This window comes from Oncorhynchus mykiss, chromosome 13 (genome assembly GCF_057628025.1).
Source record: "Oncorhynchus mykiss isolate SJ-2025 chromosome 13, ASM5762802v1, whole genome shotgun sequence".
Classification (NCBI taxonomy): Eukaryota; Metazoa; Chordata; class Actinopteri; order Salmoniformes; family Salmonidae; genus Oncorhynchus; species Oncorhynchus mykiss.
Window position 1 is genome coordinate 1,542,501 of NC_143034.1, and position 21,989 is coordinate 1,564,489.

At 44.5% G+C, this 21,989-nt stretch overlaps 1 protein-coding gene across 1 annotated transcript in view; it reads right to left on the reverse strand.

Moving 5' to 3' along the window:
* LOC118938109 (unconventional myosin-XV-like) overlaps positions 1-21,989 on the reverse strand; it is a 136,072-nt gene that overhangs the window by 2,136 nt on the left and 111,947 nt on the right. Inside the window, exons 55-64 of the mRNA XM_090194551.1 lie at positions 21,858-21,931; positions 21,692-21,774; positions 21,029-21,159; positions 18,695-18,789; positions 16,604-16,681; positions 13,402-13,498; positions 13,021-13,181; positions 12,528-12,661; positions 2,835-2,968; positions 202-335 (exon numbers count right to left, since the gene is read on the reverse strand). Of these exons, the coding sequence (XP_090050677.1) occupies positions 202-335; positions 2,835-2,968; positions 12,528-12,661; positions 13,021-13,181; positions 13,402-13,498; positions 16,604-16,681; positions 18,695-18,789; positions 21,029-21,159; positions 21,692-21,774; positions 21,858-21,931 (1,121 nt within the window). The remainder of the gene's footprint in view (positions 1-201; positions 336-2,834; positions 2,969-12,527; positions 12,662-13,020; positions 13,182-13,401; positions 13,499-16,603; positions 16,682-18,694; positions 18,790-21,028; positions 21,160-21,691; positions 21,775-21,857; positions 21,932-21,989) is intronic.

The following is a 21,989-nucleotide window of genomic DNA, read 5'->3' on the forward strand; positions in this document are numbered from 1 at the left end:
GTGGGACTTAGTGAGTGGTGTGGGCGGGACTTAGTGAGCAGTGTGGGCGGGACTTAGTGAGCGGTGTGGGCGGGACTTAGTGAGCGGGGTGGGCGGGACTTAGTGAGCGGTGTGGGCGGGACTGGGACTTAGTGAGCGGTGTGGGCAGGACTTAGTGAGCGGTGTGGGCGGGCCTTAGTGAGCGGTGTGGGCGGGCCTTACGTGAGTGTCCTTGTTGAGAAAGTGCAGTCCATTTTGATTGACAGCCAGGATACAGGGAGCGTAGATGGAGCCACTGCTGCTAGACTGGACGTAGAAGAAGGAGGAGCCAAACATGGGGAATGCACTGACCAGACCTGGGGGAGGGGAGGCACAGTCAGACACACACACACACACAGCATATCCTGGTGGGTCTGTCACAGGAGGTTGGTGGCACCTTAATTGGGGAGGACGGGCTCGTGGTAATGTCTGGAGGTGGAATGGCATCATTATGAGCCGTCCTCCCCTCAGCAGGTTGCTATAACAGCCGCCACTCTTCTGGGAAGGCTTTCCACTAGATGTTGGAACATTGCTGCTATTACAGCCTCCACTCTTCTGGGAAGGCTTTCCACTAGATGTTGGAACATTGCTGCGATAACAACCTCCACTCTTCTGGAAAGGCTTTCCACTAGATGTTGGAACATTGCTGGGGGGACTTGTTTCCATTCAGCCACAAGAGCATTAGTCAAGTTGGGCACTGATTGGGCACTGGCTCACAGTCGGCATTCCAATTCATCCCACACTGATCACAACAAACAAAAATTTCTGTATGGATCTTGCTTTGTACATGGGGGTATTGTCATGCTGAGACAGGAAAGGGCATTCCCCAAACTGTTGCCATAAAATTGGAAGCACAGAATCGTCTAGAAGGTCATTGTACGCTGTAGCGTTAAGATTTCCATTCACTGGAACTAAGGGGTCCGAACCGTGAAAAACAACCTCAGATCATTTTTTCCTCCTCCACCAAACTTTACAGTTGGCACTATGCATTGGAGCAGGTAGCGTTCTCCACCAAACTTTACAGTTGGCACTATGCATTGGGGCAGGTAGCGTTTTCCACCAAACTTTACAGTTGGCACTATGCATTGGGGCAGGTAGCGTTCTCCACCAAACTTTACAGTTGGCACTATGCATTGGGGCAGGTAGCGTTCTCCACCAAACTTTACAGTTGGCACTATGCATTGGGGCAGGTAGCGTTTTCCACCAAACTTTACAGTTGGCACTATGCATTGGGGCAGGTAGCGTTCTCCACCAAACTTTACAGTTGGCACTATGCATTGGGGCAGGTAGCGTTCTCCACCAAACTTTACAGTTGGCACTATGCATTGGGGCAGGTAGCGTTCTCCTGGCATCCGCCAAAACCCAGATTCGTCCATCGGACTGCCAGACGGTGAAGTGTTAATTATCACTCCATAGAACGCGTTTCCATTGCTCCACAGCCCAATGGCGGTGAGCTGTACACCACTCCAGCCGACGCTTGGCATAGAGCATGATGATGATCTCAGGCTTGTGTGCGGCTGCTCGGCCATGGAAACCCATTTCATGACGCTCCCTACGAACACTTATTGTGTTGACGTTGCTTCCAGAGAAAGTTTGGAACTCGGTTGTGATGTGTTGCAACCGAAGACAGATGATGTTTACACACTATATGCTTCACCACTCTGCGGTCCCGTTCTGTGAGCTTGTGTGTCCTACCACTCTGCGGTCCTGTTCTGTGAGCTTGTGTGGCCTACCACTCTGCGGTCCTGTTCTGTGAGCTTGTGTGTCCTACCACTCTGCGGTCCTGTTCTGTGAGCTTGTGTGTCCTACCACTCTGCGGTCCTGTTCTGTGAGGTTGTGTGGCCTACCACTCTGCGGTCCTGTTCTGTGAGCTTGTGTGGCCTACCACTCTGCGGTCCTGTTCTGTGAGGTTGTGTGTCCTACCACTCTGCGGTCCTGTTCTGTGAGCTTGTGTGTCCTACCACTCTGCGGTCCTGTTCTGTGAGCTTGTGTGGCCTACCACTCTGCGGTCCTGTTCTGTGAGGTTGTGTGTCCTACCACTCTGCGGTCCCGTTCTGTGAGGTTGTGTGTCCTACCACTCTGCGGTCCCGTTCTGTGAGGTTGTGTGTCCTACCACTCTGCGGTCCTGTTCTGTGAGGTTGTGTGTCCTACCACTCTGCGGTCCTGTTCTGTGAGCTTGTGTGGCCTAACACTCTGCGGTCCTGTTCTGTGAGCTTGTGTGTCCTACCACTCTGCGGTCCTGTTCTGTGAGCTTGTGTGGCCTACCACTCTGCGGTCCTGTTCTGTGAGCTTGTGTGGCCTACCACTCTGCGGTCCTGTTCTGTGAGCTTGTGTGGCCTACCACTCTGCGGTCCTGTTCTGTGAGCTTGTGTGGCCTACAACTCTGCGGTCCTGTTCTGTGAGCTTGTGTGGCCTACCACTCTGCGGTCCCGTTCTGTGAGCTTGTGTGTCCTACCACTTCGCTGTTTGAGCCGTTGTCGCTCCTAAAAATTTCCACTTCACAATAACAGCACTTACAGTTGACCGGGGGCAGCTCTAGCAGGACAGCTCTAGCAGGGCAGAAAATTGACCAACTAACTTGTTGGAAAGGTGGCATCCTATGACAGAGCTACGTTGAAAGTCACTGAGCTCTTCAGTAAAGGATATTCTACTGCCAATGTTTGTCTATGGAGATTGCATGGCTGTGTGCTCGATTTGATACATCTGTCAGCAATGGGTGTGGCTGAAATAGCCAAATCCACTAAGGGGTGTCCACATACTTTTGTATATGTATTGTATGTGTATTTGTGTGTGTTAGGTGTGTGTCTGTGTCGTACCCAGAAACTGAGCTTTGGCCTGGTGCGGGTTGAGGGTCTGGACCTGCTGCATGTGCTGCGTTACCATGGTGACCCATGCCTGGGGGGGCTGCTTCCCAAACAGAAGGGGGGGGATGTACTCCGACAACTCATGGCTGGCGAGAGAAAGGATGAAAGGATAAAAATATATATATATATATATTTTTAATGTTTCTCAGTTCTAGGTAGTTTTTTTTTTACATTAATTGACATGATGGAGAGATGACATAGAGATTACATAGGGATGATGAAAATATTACATAGAGATGACACAGAGATTATATAGAGATGACACAGAGATTATAGAGATGACGTAAAGACGACGGACAGATGACATAGAGATGACGGAGAGATTACATAGAGATGACAAAAAGATGACGGAGAGATGACATGAGGAAGACAAAAAGATTACGGAGGTATTACATAAAGATGACATAGAGATGACATAGAGATGACGGAGAGATTACATAGAGATGACAAAAAGATTACGGAGGTATTACATAAAGATGACATAGAGATGACATAGAGATGACAGAGAGATTACGTAGAGATGATGTAGATATTACATAGAGATTACATAGAGATGACATAGAGATTACATAGAGATGACGTAGGGATTATGTAAAGATCACATAGAGATGACATAGAGATGACGGCAAGATTACATAGAGATGTCATAGAGATGACAGCGAGATTACATAGAGATGAAAGAGAGATTGCATAAAGATGATGGAGAGATTGCATAGAGATGACGTAGAGATTACGTAGAGATTACATAGAGATGATGGAGAGATTACATAGAGATTACAGAGAGATGATGGAAAAGTACATAGAGATTACATAGAGATTATAGAGAGATTATGGAGAGATTACATAGAGATGATGGAGAGATTACATAGAGATTACATCGAGAAGATGGAGAGATGATTGAGAGATTACATAGAGATTACATAGCGATTAAATAGAGATTACATAGAGATGATGGAGAGATTACATAGAGATTACATAGAGATGATGGAGAGATGATGGAGAGATTACATAGAGATTACATAGAGATGATGGAGAGATTACATAGAGATGACATAGAGATGATGGATAGATTACATACAGATGACATAGAGATTGCAGAGAGATTACATAGAGATGATGTAGAGATTACATAGAGATTACATAGGGATGATGGAGAGATTACATAGAGATTACATAGAGATGATGGATAGATTACTTAGAGATGATGAGAGATTACATAGAGATGGAGAGATTACATAGAGATTACATCGAGAAGATGGAGAGATGATTGAGAGATTACATAGAGATTACATAGCGATTAAATAGAGATTACATAGAGATGATGGAAAGATGATGGAGAGATTACATAGAGATTACATAGAGATGATGGAGAGATTACATAGAGATGACATAGAGATGATGGATAGATTACATACAGATGACTTAGAGATTGCAGAGAGATTACATAGAGATGATGGAGAGATTACATAGAGATGATGGAGAGATGATGTAGAGATTACATAGAGATTACATAGAGATGATGGAGAGATGATGGAGAGATTACTTAGAGATGACATAGGGATGATGGAGAGATTACTTAGAGATGATGAGAGATTACATAGAGATGGAGAGATTACATAGAGATTACATCGAGAAGATGGAGAGATGATTGAGAGATTACATAGAGATTACATAGCGATTAAATAGAGATTACATAGAGATGATGGAAAGATGATGGAGAGATTACATAGAGATTACATAGAGATGATGGAGAGATTACATAGAGATGACATAGAGATGATGGATAGATTACATACAGATGACTTAGAGATTGCAGAGAGATTACATAGAGATGATGGAGAGATTACATAGAGATGATGGATAGATTACTTAGAGATGATGAGAGATTACATAGAGATGGAGAGATTACATAGAGATTACATCGAGAAGATGGAGAGATGATTGAGAGATTACATAGAGATTACATAGCGATTAAATAGAGATTACATAGAGATGATGGAAAGATGATGGAGAGATTACATAGAGATTACATAGAGATGATGGAGAGATTACATAGAGATGACATAGAGATGATGGATAGATTACATACAGATGACTTAGAGATTGCAGAGAGATTACATAGAGATGATGGAGAGATTACATAGAGATGATGGAGAGATGATGTAGAGATTACATAGAGATTACATAGAGATGATGGAGAGATGATGGAGAGATTACTTAGAGATGACATAGGGATGATGGAGAGATTACAAGATCGCATAGCAGTTCAGACGTCTTTTGTCCTCGTCTTGTCGTGTCCTGTATATATATATTTACAACTTTTTTCACATACATTTTATTTTTATTTTCCATCAACTCATCTTCTAAACACTCTCCTGCAACCAGCCTCACCAATTTATATTTATAAAAAATTATTATTTACCTCAGATCTGTAATCCTCCAAGAAGCTAGCCAGAAACTCCAAGAAGCTAGCCAGAAACTAGCCAGAAGCTAGCCAGGAGCTAGCCCAGAAGCTAATCCAGAAGCTAATCAGAAGCTAGTTAGCTTCTTTACTGGCAAATCGTTAGTATTCAGCTAACCACGGTTTGTGGTCATCAGCTATCCTTTAGCTCGAAAATCTATCGCCAGTTTTGTACGGCGCAGCGCGGCTCGGAACGGAACATACCGGACCAATTTTTCTCTCCATGTCCCTGGATTTCAACTGCTCTCTGGACATTCATACCCGGATCTCACAGCTAGCTAGCTGCTATCCGTGTGACAGTCGGCTTTCGTCGATTCCGGAGCAAACATCGATTGTTCCGGTGCTAGCCAGCTCCGTCAATCACTCCTGAGTTCCATCATTCACTCCTGGGCTGCAGTCACCTATCCGGACCCGTTTCACTGCCTACGCGGAGCCCCACCGGGCCTTCACAACTGGACTGCCGACATTATCTACCTGAAGGAGATCCGGCTGGCTCCTCTGTCGCGACGTTACCTGAACGCCCATCTGCGGCCCGCTAACCGTTAGCTGTCTTACCGGCTGCTATCTGAATAGACAATCGGACAATTTATTTATTTTTATTATTATTATGTTTTCTTCTCGGGCCTCTATATCTATTGTTCTTATTTTTGTTGTTGTTGTGTGACTTGGATTAATCCCCTCTACCTCACGGAACCCCACTAATCTACTGCAAGAGGTGGCTAACAACAGACTCCATCCTATGCTAGCTTGCTACCGGTTGGCTTGGCTAGCTGTCTAAATCGCCGTGACCCTCAACCAACCTCTCCACTCACTGGACCCTTTTGATCACTCGACTAAGCATGCCTCTCCTTAATGTCAATATGTCTTGTCCATTGCTGTTCTGGTTAGTGTTTATTGGCTTATTTCACTGTAGAGCCTCTAGTCCTGCTCACTATACCTTATCCAACCTATTAGTTCCACCACCCACACATGCAATGACATCTCCTGGTTTCAATGATGTTTCTAGAGACAATATCTCTCTCTTCATCACTCAATACCTAGGTTTACCTCCACTGTATTCACATCCTACCTTACCTTTGTCTGTACATTATACCTTGATGCTATTTTATCGCCCCCAGAAACCTCCTTTTACTCTCTGTTCCAGACGTTCTAGACGACCAATTCTTATTGCTTTTAGTCGCACCCTTATTCTACTCCTCCTATGTTCCTCTGGCGATGTAGAGGTGAATCCAGGCCCTGCAGTGCCTAGCTCCATTCCTATTCCCCAGGCGCTCTCTTTTGACGACTTCTGTAACCGTAATAGCCTTGGTTTCATGCATGTTAACATTAGAAGCCTCCTCCCTAAGTTTGTTCTATTCACTGCTTTAGCACACTCTGCCAACCCGGATGTTCTAGCTGTGTCTGAATCCTGGCTTAGGAAGACCACCAAAAATTCAGACATTTTAATTCCAAACTACAACATTTTCAGACAAGATAGAACTGCCAAAGGGGGCGGTGTTGCAATCTACTGCAAAGATAGCCTGCAGAGTTCTGTCCTATTATCCAGGTCTGTACCCAAACAATTTGAACTTCTACTTTTAAAAATCCACCTCTCTAAAAACAAGTCTCTCACCATTGCCGCCTGCTATAGACCACCCTCTGCCCCCAGCTGTGCTCTGGACACCATATGTGAACTGATTGCCCCCCATCTATCTTCAGAGCTCGTGCTGCTAGGCGACCTAAACTGGAACATGCTTAACACCCCAGCCATCCTACAATCTAAACTTGATGCCCTCAATCTCACACAAATTATCAATGAACCTACCAGGTACCTCCCCAAAGCCTTAAACATGGGCACCCTCATAGATATCATCCTAACCAACTTCCCCTCTAAATACACCTCTGCTGTCTTCAACCAAGATCTCAGCGATCACTGCCTCATTGCCTGCATCCGTAATGGGTCAGCGGTCAAACGACCTCCTCTCATCACTGTAAAACGCTCCCTGAAACACTTCAGCAAGCAGGCCTTTCTAATCGACCTGGCCGGGGTATCCTGGAAGGATATTGACCTCATCCCGTCAGTAGAGGATGCCTGGATATTTTTTTTAAATGCCTTCCTAACCATCTTAAATAAACATGCCCCATTCAAGAAATGTAGAACCAGGAACAGATATAGCCCTTGGTTCTCCCCAGACCTGACTGCCCTTAACCAACACAAAAACATCCTATGGCGTTCTGCATTAGCATCGAACAGCCCCCGTGATATGCAGCTGTTCAGGGAAGCTAGAAACCATTATACACAGGCAGTTAGAAAAGCCAAGGCTAGCTTTTTCAAGCAGAAATTTGCTTCTTGCAACACTAACTCAAAAAAGTTCTGGGACACTGTAAAGTCCATGGAGAATAAGAACACCTCCTCCCAGCTGCCCACTGCACTGAAGATAGGAAACACTGTCACCACTGATAAATCCACCATAATTGAAAATTTCAATAAGCATTTTTCTACTGCTGGCCATGCTTTCCACCTGGCTACTCCTACCCCTGTCAACAGCACTGCACCCCCAACAGCAACTCGCCCAAGCCTTCCCCATTTCTCCTTCTCCCAAATCCATTCAGCTGATGTTCTGAAAGAGCTGCAAAATCTGGACCCCTACAAATCAGCCGGGCTAGACAATCTGGACCCTTTCTTTCTAAAATTATCTGCCGAAATTGTTGCCACCCCTATTACTAGCCTGTTCAACCTCTCTTTCGTGTCGTCTGAGATTCCCAAAGATTGGAAAGCAGCTGCGGTCATCCCCCTCTTCAAAGGGGGGGACACTCTTGACCCAAACTGCTACAGACCTATATCTATCCTACCATGCCTTTCTAAGGTCTTCGAAAGCCAAGTCAACAAACAGATTACCGACCATTTTGAATCTCACCATACCTTCTCTGCAATCTGGTTTCAGAGCTGGTCATGGGTGCACCTCAGCCACGCTCAAGGTCCTAAACGATATCTTAACCGCCATCGATAAGAAACATTACTGTGCAGCCGTATTCATTGATCTGGCCAAGGCTTTCGACTCTGTCAATCACCACATCCTCATCGGCAGACTCAACAGCCGTGGTTTCTCAAATGATTGCCTCGCCTGGTTCACCAACTACTTCTCTGATAGAGTTCAGTGTGTCAAATCGGAGGGTCTGTTGTCCGGACCTCTGGCAGTCTCTATGGGGGTGCCACAGGGTTCAATTCTTGGACCGACTCTCTTCTCTGTATACATCAATGAGGTCGCTCTTGCTGCTGGTGAGTCTCTGATCCACCTCTACGCAGACGACACCATTCTGTGTTATTCCGGCCCTTCTTTGGACACTGTGTTAACAACCCTCCAGGCAAGCTTCAATGCCATACAACTCTCCTTCCGTGGCCTCCAATTGCTCTTAAATACAAGTAAAACTAAATGCATGCTCTTCAACCGATCGCTACCTGCACCTACCCGCCTGTCCAACATCACTACTCTGGACGGCTCTGACTTAGAATACGTGGACAACTACAAATACTTAGGTGTCTGGTTAGACTGTAAACTCTCCTTCCAGACCCATATCAAACATCTCCAATCCAAAGTTAAATCTAGAATTGGCTTCCTATTTCGCAACAAAGCATCCTTCACTCATGCTGCCAAACATACCCTTGTAAAACTGACCATCCTACCAATCCTCGACTTTGGCGATGTAATTTACAAAATAGTCTCCAATACCCTACTCAACAAATTGGATGCAGTCTATCACAGTGCAATCCGTTTTGTCACCAAAGCCCCATATACTACCCACCATTGCGACCTGTACGCTCTCGTTGGCTGGCCCTCGCTTCATACTCGTCGCCAAACCCACTGGCTCCATGTCATCTACAAGACCCTGCTAGGTAAAGTCCCCCCTTATCTCAGCTCGCTGGTCACCATAGCATCTCCCACCTGTAGCACACGCTCCAGCAGGTATATCTCTCTAGTCACCCCCAAAACCAATTCTTTCTTTGGCCGCCTCTCTTTCCAGTTCTCTGCTGCCAATGACTGGAACGAACTACAAAAATCTCTGAAACTGGAAACACTTATCTCCCTCACTAGCTTTAAGCACCAACTGTCAGAGCAGCTCACAGATTACTGCACCTGTACATAGCCCACCTATAATTTAGCCCTATCAACTACCTCTTTCCCAACTGTATTTCATTTATTTATTTATTTTGCTCCTTTGCACCCCATTATTTTTATTTCTACTTTGCACATTCTTCCATTGCAAAACTACCATTCCAGTGTTTTACTTGCTATATTGTATTTACCTTGCCACCAAGGCCTTTTTTGCCTTTACCTCCCTTCTCACCTCATTTGCTCACATTGTATATAGACTTGTTTATACTTTATTATTGACTGTATGTTTGTTTTACTCCATGTGTAACTCTGTGTTGTTGTATCTGTCGAACTGCTTTGCTTTATCTTGGCCAGGTCGCAATTGTAAATGAGAACTTGTTCTCAACTTGCCTACCTGGTTAAATAAAGGTAAAATAAATTAATAAATACATAAATTACATAGAGATTACATAGAGATGATGGATAGATTACATAGAGATGATGGAGAGATGATGGGAGATTACATAGAGATGATGGAGAGATTACATAGAGATTACATTGAGAAGATGGAGAGATGATGGAGACATTACATAGAGTTTACATAGAGATTAAATAGAGATTACATAGAGATTACATAGAGATGATGGAGAGATTACATAGAGATTACATAGAGATGATGGAGATTTTACATAGAGATTACACAGAGATGATGGAGAGATTACATAGAGATGATGGAGAGATTACATAGAGATGATGAGAGATTACATAGAGATGGAGATATTACATAGAGATTACATCGAGAAGATGGAGAGATGATTGAGAGATTACATAGCGATTAAATAGAGATTACATAGAGATGATGGAGAGATTACATAGAGATTACATAGAGATGATGGAGAGATGATGGAGAGATTATATAGAGATTACATAGAGATGATAGAGAGATTACATAGAGATGACATAGAGATGATGGATAGATTACATACAGATGACTTAGAGATTGCAGAGAGATTACATAGAGATGATGGAGAGATTACATAGAGATGATGGAGAGATGATGTAGAGATTACATAGAGATTACATAGAGATGATGGAGAGATGATGGAGAGATTACTTAGAGATGACATAGGGATGATGGAGAGATTACATAGAGATTACATAGAGATGATGGATAGATTACATAGAGATGATGGAGAGATGATGGGAGATTACATAGAGATGATGGAGAGATTACATAGAGATTACATCGAGAAGATGGAGAGATGATTGAGAGATTACATAGAGATTACATAGCGATTAAATAGAGATTACATAGAGATGATGGAGAGATTACAGAGATTACATAGAGATGATGGAGAGATGATGGAGAGATTACACAGAGATTACATAGAGATGATGGAGAGATTACATAGAGATGACATAGAGATGATGGATAGTTTACATACAGATGATTTAGAGATTGCAGAGAGATTACATAGAGATGATGGAGAGATTACATAGAGATGATGGAGAGATGATGTAGAGATTACATAGAGATTACATAGAGATGATGGAGAGATGATGGAGAGATTACTTAGAGATGACATAGGGATGATGGATAGATTACATAGAGATTACATAGAGATGATGGAGAGATTACATAAAGATGATGGAGAGATGATGGAGAGATTACATAGAGATGATGGAGAGATTACATAGAGATGATGGAGAGATTACATAGAGATGATGGAGAGATGATGGAGAGATTACATAGAGATTACATAGAGATTACATAGAGATGATGGAGAGATTACACAGAGATGATGGAGAGATTACGGAGAGATGATGGAGAGATTACATAGAGATGATGGAGAGATGATGGAGAGATTACATAGAGATTACATAGAGATTACATAGAGATGATGGAGAGAGGACGGAGAAATTACAGAGAGATTACATAGAGATTACATAGAGATGATGGAGAGATTACATAGAGATGATGGAGAGATTACGGAGAGATGATGGAGAGATTACATAGAGATGATGGAGAGATGATGGAGAGATTACATAGAGATTACATAGAGATGATGGAGAGATTACATAGAGATGATGGAGAGATTACATAGAGATGACATAGAGATGATGGATAGATTACATACAGATGACTTAGAGATTGCAGAGAGATTACATAGAGATGATGGAGAGATTACATAGAGATGATGGAGAGATGATGTAGAGATTACATAGAGATTACATAGAGATGATGGAGAGATGATGGAGAGATTACTTAGAGATGACATAGGGATGATGGAGAGATTACATAGAGATTACATAGAGATGATGGATAGATTACATAGAGATGATGGAGAGATGATGGGAGATTACATAGAGATGATGGAAAGATTACATAGAGATTACATCGAGAAGATGGAGAGATGATTGAGAGATTACATAGAGAGAGGCCTGTCATTTTCATCATATGTACACTTCAACTATGACAGTTTAATATCTATATAGTTTAATACCTGTATAGTTTAATATCTGTATGGTAAAATATCTATAGAGTTTAATATCTGTATAGTTTAATATCTGTATAGTTTAATATCTATATAGTTTAATATCTGTATAGTTTAATATCTCTATAGTTTAATATCTCTATAGTTTAATATCTGTATAGTTTAATATCTGTATAGTTTAATATCTATATAGTTTAATATCTGTATAGTTTAATATCTATAAGGTTTAATACCTATTTAGTTTAATATCTATATAGTTTAATATCTCTATAGTTTAATATCTCTATAGTTTAATATCTATATAGTTTAATATCTATACAGTTTAATATCTATACAGTTTAATATCTCTATAGTTTAATATCTGTATAGTTTAAAATATCTACTGTTTAATATCTCTATAATTTAATATCTCTATAGTTTAATATCTGTATAGTTTAATATATATGTGGTGTAATATCAATATAATGTACTGTACACGGCAGCCACCTCCCCCATAATGCACTGTACACGGCAACCACCTCCCCCATAATGCACTGTACACAGCAACCACCTCCCCTATAATGCACTGCACACAGCAACCACCTCCCCCATAATGCACTGTAATATGTGTTCTTACATGCTGGGTATGAACGTCATGTCCTTGGCTCTGTGTTGTAGAGCTGATAGTTTAGAGATCTGGAGGAACAGCTGTTCAGAGACTTTACCTCTGGGCAGGATGTTCATCAAGCCCTTACGGTAGTCTGGAAGCACCTGTTATAAAGCATCGTAAATACAGAGCAGACTGTTATAGCTGGTTATAATGCGTCATAGTGTTGTTATACCTGGTTGTAATATTTCATATCATTGTTATACCTGGTTATAATGCTTCATAGTGTTGTTATACCTGGTGATAATGGCTCATAGTGTTGTTATACTTGGTTATAATGCATCATCATGTTGTTATACCTGGTTATAATGCATCATAGTGTTGTTACACGTGGTTATAATGCATCACAGTGTTGTTATACCTGGTTATAATGCATCACAGTGTTGTTATACCTGGTTATAATGCTTCATAGTGTTGTTATACCTTGTTATAATGCATGGTAAGGCAGAGTTGGTCATTATACCTGGTTATAATGCATGGTGACACAGAGCTCGTTGTCAAATTTGAGCGTCTGTGTCCAGATGACCCTCCTGAACCACAGGCTGTAGTTACAGTCCATTGGCTCCGCCTCCGTAGCAATGTCCAGGATGTACTCCCTCTTATTGAGGGGACGGACATTCTCACCTGCAGAAGGACAGAGAGACACACACACATACACACACTGTAATATTAAAGTATGGACAGTCTGACCTGTAGACAGACAGACAGACAGACAGACAGACAGACAGTAGTGTGGACAGTCTGACAATGTGGTGCCTGCCTGCCTGCCTGCCTGCCTGCCTGCCTGTCTGTCTGTCTGTCTGTCTGTCTGTCTGTCTGTCTGTCTGTCTGTGTGTGTGTATACCTCTTTTCGTGACCAGGAAGACAGCGTACTCGTCAACGGCCTCCAGTCTGTGTAGACCCATCTCGTAACACAGCTCCTCTATCACGTCCAGCGCCACCTGCAGCACAGGAGGACAAATGATCAGCACCCACTGTAATACAGAGAGAGAGAGAGTTACACACAACAGAACATGATCAGAAACCACTGTAATACACACAACAGAACATGATCAGAAACCACTGTAAAACAGAGAGAGATATACAGAACAGAACATGATCAGAACCCACTGTAAAACAGAGAGAGAGATACACACAACAGAACATGATCAGAAACCACTGTAAAACAGAGAGAGAGATACACACAACAGAACATGATCAGAAACCACTGTAAAACAGAGAGAGAGTTACACACAACAGAACATGATCAGAACCCACTGTAAAACAGAGAGAGAGATACACACAACAGAACATGATCAGAAACCACTGTAATACACAGAGAGAGAGAGAGTTACACACAACAGAACATGATCAGAAACCACTGTAATACACAGAGAGAGAGAGTTACACACAACAGAACATGATCAGAAACCACTGTAATACACAGAGAGAGAGAGTTACACACAACAGAACATGATCAGAACCCACTGTAATACACACAACAGAACATGATCAGAAACCACTGTAAAACAGAGAGAGAGATACACACAACAGAACATGATCAGAACCCACTGTAAAACAGAGAGAGAGATACACACAACAGAACATGATCAGAAACCACTGTAAAACAGAGAGAGATATACAGAACAGAACATGATCAGAACCCACTGTAATACACAGAGTTACACACAACAGAACATGATCAGAACCCACTGTAATACACAGAGTTACACACAACAGAACATGATCAGAAACCACTGTAAAATACAGAGAGAGATATACAGAACAGAACATGATCAGAAACCACTGTAATACACAGAGAGAGATATACAGAACATAACATGATCAGAACCCACTGTAATACACAGAGAGAGATATACAGAACAGAACATGATCAGAACCCACTGTAATACACAGAGAGAGATATACAGAACAGAACATGATCAGAACCCACTGTAATACACAGAGAGAGATATACAGAACAGAACATGATCAGAACCCACTGTAATACACAGAGAGAGATATACAGAACAGAACATGATCAGAAACCACTGTAATACACAGAGAGAGATATACAGAACAGAACATGATCAGAACCCACTGTAATACACAGAGAGAGATATACAGAACAGAACATGATCAGAACCCACTGTAATACACAGAGAGAGATATACAGAACAGAACATGATCAGAACCCACTGTAATACACAGAGAGAGATATACAGAACATAACATTATTACAGAAATCCTCCAAAGAACACAGACACTCACAGAGACAGAAGAGAACAGATACAGTCTAGTAGACTCAGAGACAGAGGAGAACAGACACAGTCTAGTAGACTCAGAGACAGAAGGGAACAACACAGTCTAGTAGACTCAGAGACAGAAGGGAACAACACAGTCTAGTAGACTGACAGAGACAGAAGGGAACAGACACAGTCTAGTGGACTGACAGAGACAGAAGGGAACAGACACAGTCTAGTAGACTCAGAGACAGAGGAGAACAGACACAGTCTAGGACACTCACAGAGACAGAAGGGAACAGACACAGTCTAGGACACTCACAGAGACAGAAGGGAACAGACACAGTCTAGTAGACTGACAGAGACAGAAGGGAACAGACACAGTCTAGTAGACTCAGAGACAGAAGGGAACAACACAGTCTAGTAGACTGACAGAGACAGAGGAGAACAGACACAGTCTAGTAGACTCAGAGACAGAGGAGAACAGACACAGTCTAGGACACTCACAGAGACAGAAGGGAACAGACACAGTCTAGGACACTCACAGAGACAGAAGGGAACAGACACAGTCTAGTAGACTGACAGAGACAGAAGGGAACAGACACAGTCTAGTAGACTCAGAGACAGAAGGGAACAACACAGTCTAGTAGACTGACAGAGACAGAAGGGAACAGACACAGTCTAGTAGACTGACAGAGACAGAAGGGAACAGACACAGTCTAGTAGACTCAGAGACAGAAGGGAACAACACAGTCTAGTAGACTCAGAGACAGAAGGGAACAACACAGTCTAGTAGACTCAGAGACAGAGGAGAACAGACACAGTCTAGTAGACTCAGAGACAGAAGGGAACAGACACAGTCTAGTAGACTCAGAGACAGAAGGGAACAGACACAGTCTAGTAGACTGACAGAGACAGAAGGGAACAGACACAGTCTAGTAGACTCAGAGACAGAAGAGAACAGACACAGTCTAGTAGACTGACAGAGACAGAAGGGAACAGACACAGTCTAGTAGACTGACAGAGACAGAAGGGAACAGACACAGTCTAGTAGACTCAGAGACAGAAGGGAACAACACAGTCTAGTAGACTCAGAGACAGAAGGGAACAGACACAGTCTAGTAGACTGACAGAGACAGAAGGGAACAGACACAGTCTAGTAGACTCAGAGACAGAAGGGAACAACACAGTCTAGTAGACTGACAGAGACAGAAGGGAACAACACAGTCTAGTAGACTCAGAGACAGAAGGGATCAGACACAGTCTAGTAGACTGACAGAGACAGAAGGGAACAGACACAGTCTAGTAGACTCAGAGACAGAAGAGAACAGACACAGTCTAGTAGACTGACAGAGACAGAAGGGATCAGACACAGTCTAGTAGACTCAGAGACAGAAGGGAACAGACACAGTCTAGTAGACTCAGAGACAGAAGGGAACAGACACAGTCTAGTAGACTCAGAGACAGAAGGGAACAGACACAGTCTAGTAGACTCAGAGACAGAAGGGAACAGACACAGTCTAGTAGACTCAGAGACAGAAGGGAACAGACACAGTCTAGTAGACTCAGAGACAGAAGGGAACAGACACAGTCTAGTAGACTCAGAGACAGAAGGGAACAGACACAGTCTAGTAGACTCAGAGACAGAAGGGAACAGACACAGTCTAGTAGACTCAGAGACAGAAGGGAACAACACAGTCTAGTAGACTCAGAGACAGAAGGGAACAGACACAGTCTAGGAGACTGACTGAGACAGAAGGGAACAGACACAGTCTAGGAGACTGACTGAGACAGAAGGGAACAGACACAGTCTAGGAGACTCACAGAGCACGTCTTGATCTTCAGGTGCCGTTCGATGCCTCCTGGGAACAGGAACAGTTGTCGCTTGGAGCTCCTCCCCGCCTGTTAGAGGTCAGGGGTTAGACATTAGAGGTCAGCGGTTAGACATTAGAGGTCAGTGGTTAGACATTAGAGGTCAGGGGTTAGACAGTAGAGGTCAGGGGTTAGACGTTAGAGGTCAGGGCTTAGACATTAGAGGTCAGGGGTTAAACAGTAGAGGTCAGCAGTTAGACATTAGAGATCAGGGATTAGACATTAGAGGTCAGAGGTTAGACAGTAGAGGTCAGGGGTTAGACAGTAGAGGTCAGGGGTTAGACATTAGAGGTCAGGGGTTAGACAGTAGAGGTCAGGGGTTAGATGTTAGAGGTCAGGGGTTAAAGAGTAGAGGTCAGGGGTTAGACATTAGAGGTCAGGGTTTAGACATTAGAGGTCAGGGGTTAGACAGTAGAGGTCAGGGGTTAGACAGTAGAGGTCAGGGGTTAGACGTTAGAGGTTAGACATTAGAGGTCAGGGGTTAGACATTAGAGGTCAGGGGTTAGACATTAGAGGTCAGGAGTTAGACATTAGAGTTCAGGGGTTAGACGTTAGAGGTCAGGGTTAGAAATTAGAGGTCAGGGGTTAGACATTAGAGGTCAGGGGTTAGACAGTAGAGGTCAGGGGTTAGACGTTAGAGGTCAGGGCTTAGACATTAGAGGTCAGGGGTTAAACAGTAGAGGTCAGGGGTTAGACATTAGAGGTCAGGGATTAAACAATAGAGGTCAGGGGTTAGACATCAGGGGTTAGACAGTAGAGGTCAGGGGTTAGACAGTAGAGGTCAGGGGTCAGACATTAGAGGTCAGGGGTTAGACGTCAGGGGTTAGACAGAGGTCAGGGGTTAAACTGTAGAGGTCAGGGGTTAGACATTAGAGGTCAGGGGTTAGACATTAGAGGTCAGGGGTTAAACATTAGAGCTCAGGGGTTAAACAGTAGAGGTCAGGGCTTAGACATTAGAGGTCAGGGGTTAGACATTAGAGGTCAGGGGTTAGATGTTAGAGGTCAGGGGTTAGACATTAGAGTTCAGGGGTTTGACATTAGAGGTCAGGGCTTAGACGTTAGAGATCAGGGGTTAGATGTTAGAGGTCAGGGGTTAAAGAGTAGAGGTCAGGGGTTAGACATTAGAGGTCAGGGTTTAGACATTAGAGGTCAGGGGTTAGACAGTAGAGGTCAGGGGTTAGACAGTAGAGGTCAGGGGTTAGACGTTAGAGGTTAGACATTAGAGGTCAGGGGTTAGACATTAGAGGTCAGGGGTTAGACATTAGAGGTCAGGAGTTAGACATTAGAGTTCAGGGGTTAGACGTTAGAGGTCAGGGTTAGAAATTAGAGGTCAGGGGTTAGACATTAGAGGTCAGGGGTTAGACAGTAGAGGTCAGGGGTTAGACGTTAGAGGTCAGGGCTTAGACATTAGAGGTCAGGGGTTAAACAGTAGAGGTCAGGGGTTAGACATTAGAGGTCAGGGTTTAGACATTAGAGGTCAGGGGTTAGACAGTAGAGGTCAGGGGTTAGACAGTAGAGGTCAGGGGTTAGACGTTAGAGGTTAGACATTAGAGGTCAGGGGTTAGACATTAGAGGTCAGGGGTTAGACATTAGAGGTCAGGAGTTAGACATTAGAGGTCAGGGGTTAGACGTTAGAGGTCAGGGTTAGAAATTAGAGGTCAGGGGTTAGACATTAGAGGTCAGGGGTTAGACAGTAGAGGTCATGGGTTAGACGTTAGAGGTTAGACATTAGAGGTCAGGGGTTAGACATTAGAGGTCAGGAGTTAGACATTAGAGTTCAGGGGTTAGACATTAGAGGTCAGGGTTAGAAATTAGAGGTCAGGGGTTAGACATTAGAGGTCAGGGGTTAGACGTTAGAGGTCATGGGTTAGACGTTAGAGGTCATGCGCTATCCAAACTATTTGTACATTTTTCATACTAAATTTTGGAAGGAATGTTCCAATGCTAGTGATCATTACTGTGCACCACAGGTCAGAGGTCAAGGGTAAGGACCAGGGGTAAAGGGTTAAGGTTAGGAGTTAGGCATGAGAGGTGAGAACTAACCACCATAGCTTTCAGTTCCATGCTGCTGGGAGGAATGATGCGTCCTCCGTACCGATAGGTCTTCCTCAGGTTCTGCTCACAAGCCTTTGATATGCCTATGGTGAACATGTTAACAATATACCTATCAATACACAGCACCATTACCTGGAGAATACACATTAACAATATACCTAGTAATACACAGAGACATTACCTGGAGAATACACACTAACAATATACCTATCAATACACAGCACCATTACCTGGAGAATAGACATTAACAACATACCTATCCTGAAACAGGTAGACACCTACCCTGAAACAGGAAGATACCTACCCTGAAACAGGAAGACACCTACCCTGAAACAGGTAGACACCTACCCTGAAACAGGAAGACACTTACCCTGAAACAGGAAGACACCTACCCTGGAACAGGAAGACACCTACCCTGAAACAGGAAGACACCTACCCTGAAACAGGAAGACACCTACCCTGAAACAGGAAGACACCTACCCTGGAACAGGAAGACACCTACCCTGAAACAGGAAGACACCTACCCTGGAACAGGAAGACACCTACCCTGAAACAGGAAGACACCTACCCTGAAACAGGAAGACACCTACCCTGAAACAGGAAGACACCTACCCTGGAACAGGAAGACACCTACCCTGAAACAGGAAGACACCTACCCTGAAACAGGAAGACACCTACCCTGAAACAGGAAGACACCTACCCTGAAACAGGAAGACACCTACCCTGAAACAGGAAGACACCCACCCTGGAACAGGAAGGCACCTACCCTGGAACAGGAAGGCACCTACCCTGGAACAGGAAGACACCTACCCTGGAACAGGAAGACACCTACCCTGGAACAGGAAGACACCTACCCTGAAACACTACTCCCTGGCTGCGGGAGGCACCTACCCTAGAACAGGAAGACACCCACCCTGGAACAGGAAGACACCTACCCTGAAACAGGAAGACACCTACCCTGGAACAGGAAGACACCTACCCTGAAACAGGAAGACACCTACCCTGAAACAGGAAGACACCTACCCTGAAACAGGAAGACACCTACCCTGGAACAGGAAGACACCTACCCTGAAACAGGAAGACACCTACCCTGAAACAGGAAGACACCTACCCTGAAACAGGAAGACACCCACCCTGGAACAGGAAGGCACCTACCCTGGAACAGGAAGACACCTACCCTGGAACAGGAAGACACCTACCCTGGAACAGGAAGTCACCTACCCTGGAACAGGAAGACACCTACCCTGGAACAGGAAGACACCTACCCTGGAACAGGAAGACACCTACCCTGGAACAGGAAGACACCTACCCTGAAACACTACTCCCTGGCTGCGGGAGGCACCTACCCTAGAACAGGAAGACACCCACCCTGGAACAGGAAGACACCTACCCTGAAACAGGAAGACACCTACCCTGGAACAGGAAGACACCTACCCTGAAACAGGAAGACACCTACCCTGAAACAGGAAGACACCTACCCTGAAACAGGAAGACACCCACCCTGGAACAGGAAGGCACCTACCCTGGAACAGGAAGGCACCTACCCTGGAACAGGAAGACACCTACCCTGGAACAGGAAGACACCTACCCTGGAACAGGAAGACACCTACCCTGAAACACTACTCCCTGGCTGCGGGAGGCACCTACCCTAGAACAGGAAGACACCCACCCTGAAACAGGAAGACACCTACCCTGAAACAGGAAGACACCTACCCTGGAACAGGAAGACACCTACCCTGAAACAGGAAGACACCTACCCTGAAACAGGAAGACACCTACCCTGAAACAGGAAGACACCTACCCTGGAACAGGAAGACACCTACCCTGAAACAGGAAGACACCTACCCTGAAACAGGAAGACACCTACCCTGAAACAGGAAGACACCCACCCTGGAACAGGAAGGCACCTACCCTGGAACAGGAAGACACCTACCCTGGAACAGGAAGACACCTACCCTGGAACAGGAAGTCACCTACCCTGGAACAGGAAGACACCTACCCTGGAACAGGAAGACACCTACCCTGGAACAGGAAGACACCTACCCTGGAACAGGAAGACACCTACCCTGAAACACTACTCCCTGGCTGCGGGAGGCACCTACCCTAGAACAGGAAGACACCCACCCTGGAACAGGAAGACACCTACCCTGAAACAGGAAGACACCTACCCTGGAACAGGAAGACACCTACCCTGAAACAGGAAGACACCTACCCTGAAACAGGAAGACACCTACCCTGAAACAGGAAGACACCTACCCTGAAACAGGAAGACACCCACCCTGGAACAGGAAGACACCTACCCTGGAACAGGAAGGCACCTACCCTGAAACACTACTCCCTGGCTGCGGGAGGCGTTCTGTAGGAACTTCAACAGGAAGGGCTTCAGGACCTCAGAGCAACGATGGAACGCAGTCAGGATGTAAAGCAACCTCCAGCCACGCTGACAACTGTCCCTTAAGGTTAGAGGTTCAAGGTTAGAGGTCAGAGTCAGAGGTCAGGATTAGAGTTAGAGGTCAGGGGTTAGAGGTCAGGGGTTAAAGGTCAGTGATTAGAGTTAGGGTCTTACAGTTTAGAACTGGTGTTTCCTGTAATCTGTTTGAGGTGTTGACTGTAGGGTCAGGGGTTAGAGTTAGGGTCTTACGGTTTAGAACTGGTGTTTCCTGTAATCTGTTTGAGGTGTTGACTGTAGGGTCAGGGGTCAGAGGTCAGGGGGTCAGAGTTAGGGTCTTACGGTTTAGAACTGGTGTTTCATGTAATCTGTTTGAAGTGTTGACTGTAGGGTCAGGGGTCAGGGGTTAGAGTTAGGGTCTTACGGTTTAGAACTGGTGTTTCCTGTAATCTGTTTGAGGTGTTGACTGTAGGGTCAGGGGTCAGAGGTCAGGGGGTTAGAGTTAGGGTCTTACGGTTTAGAGCTGGTGTTTCCTGTAATCTGTTTGAAGTGTTGACTGTAGGGTCAGAGGTCAGGGGTTAGAGTTAGGGTCTTACGGTTTAGAGCTGGTGTTTCCCGTAATCTGTTTGAGGATTTGACAGTAGGCTTCATCCTTCATCAGACCAAACTGTCCAATCAGCTAGAGAGAGGGAGAACACACACATCACAGAGACGCCGGAAACACAACACAAAACCACCAACCGTTAACGGTGTGGGTGTTACCTTCAGGAAGGTGTTGACTACTTCTTGTTCTGTCAGGCCCTTCAGGGGGTGGTCTCCCATAAAACGCATCACCGCTATGAACATGACATAGCAGGACGTAGTAGGACATGACATACCATGACTTAACATAAT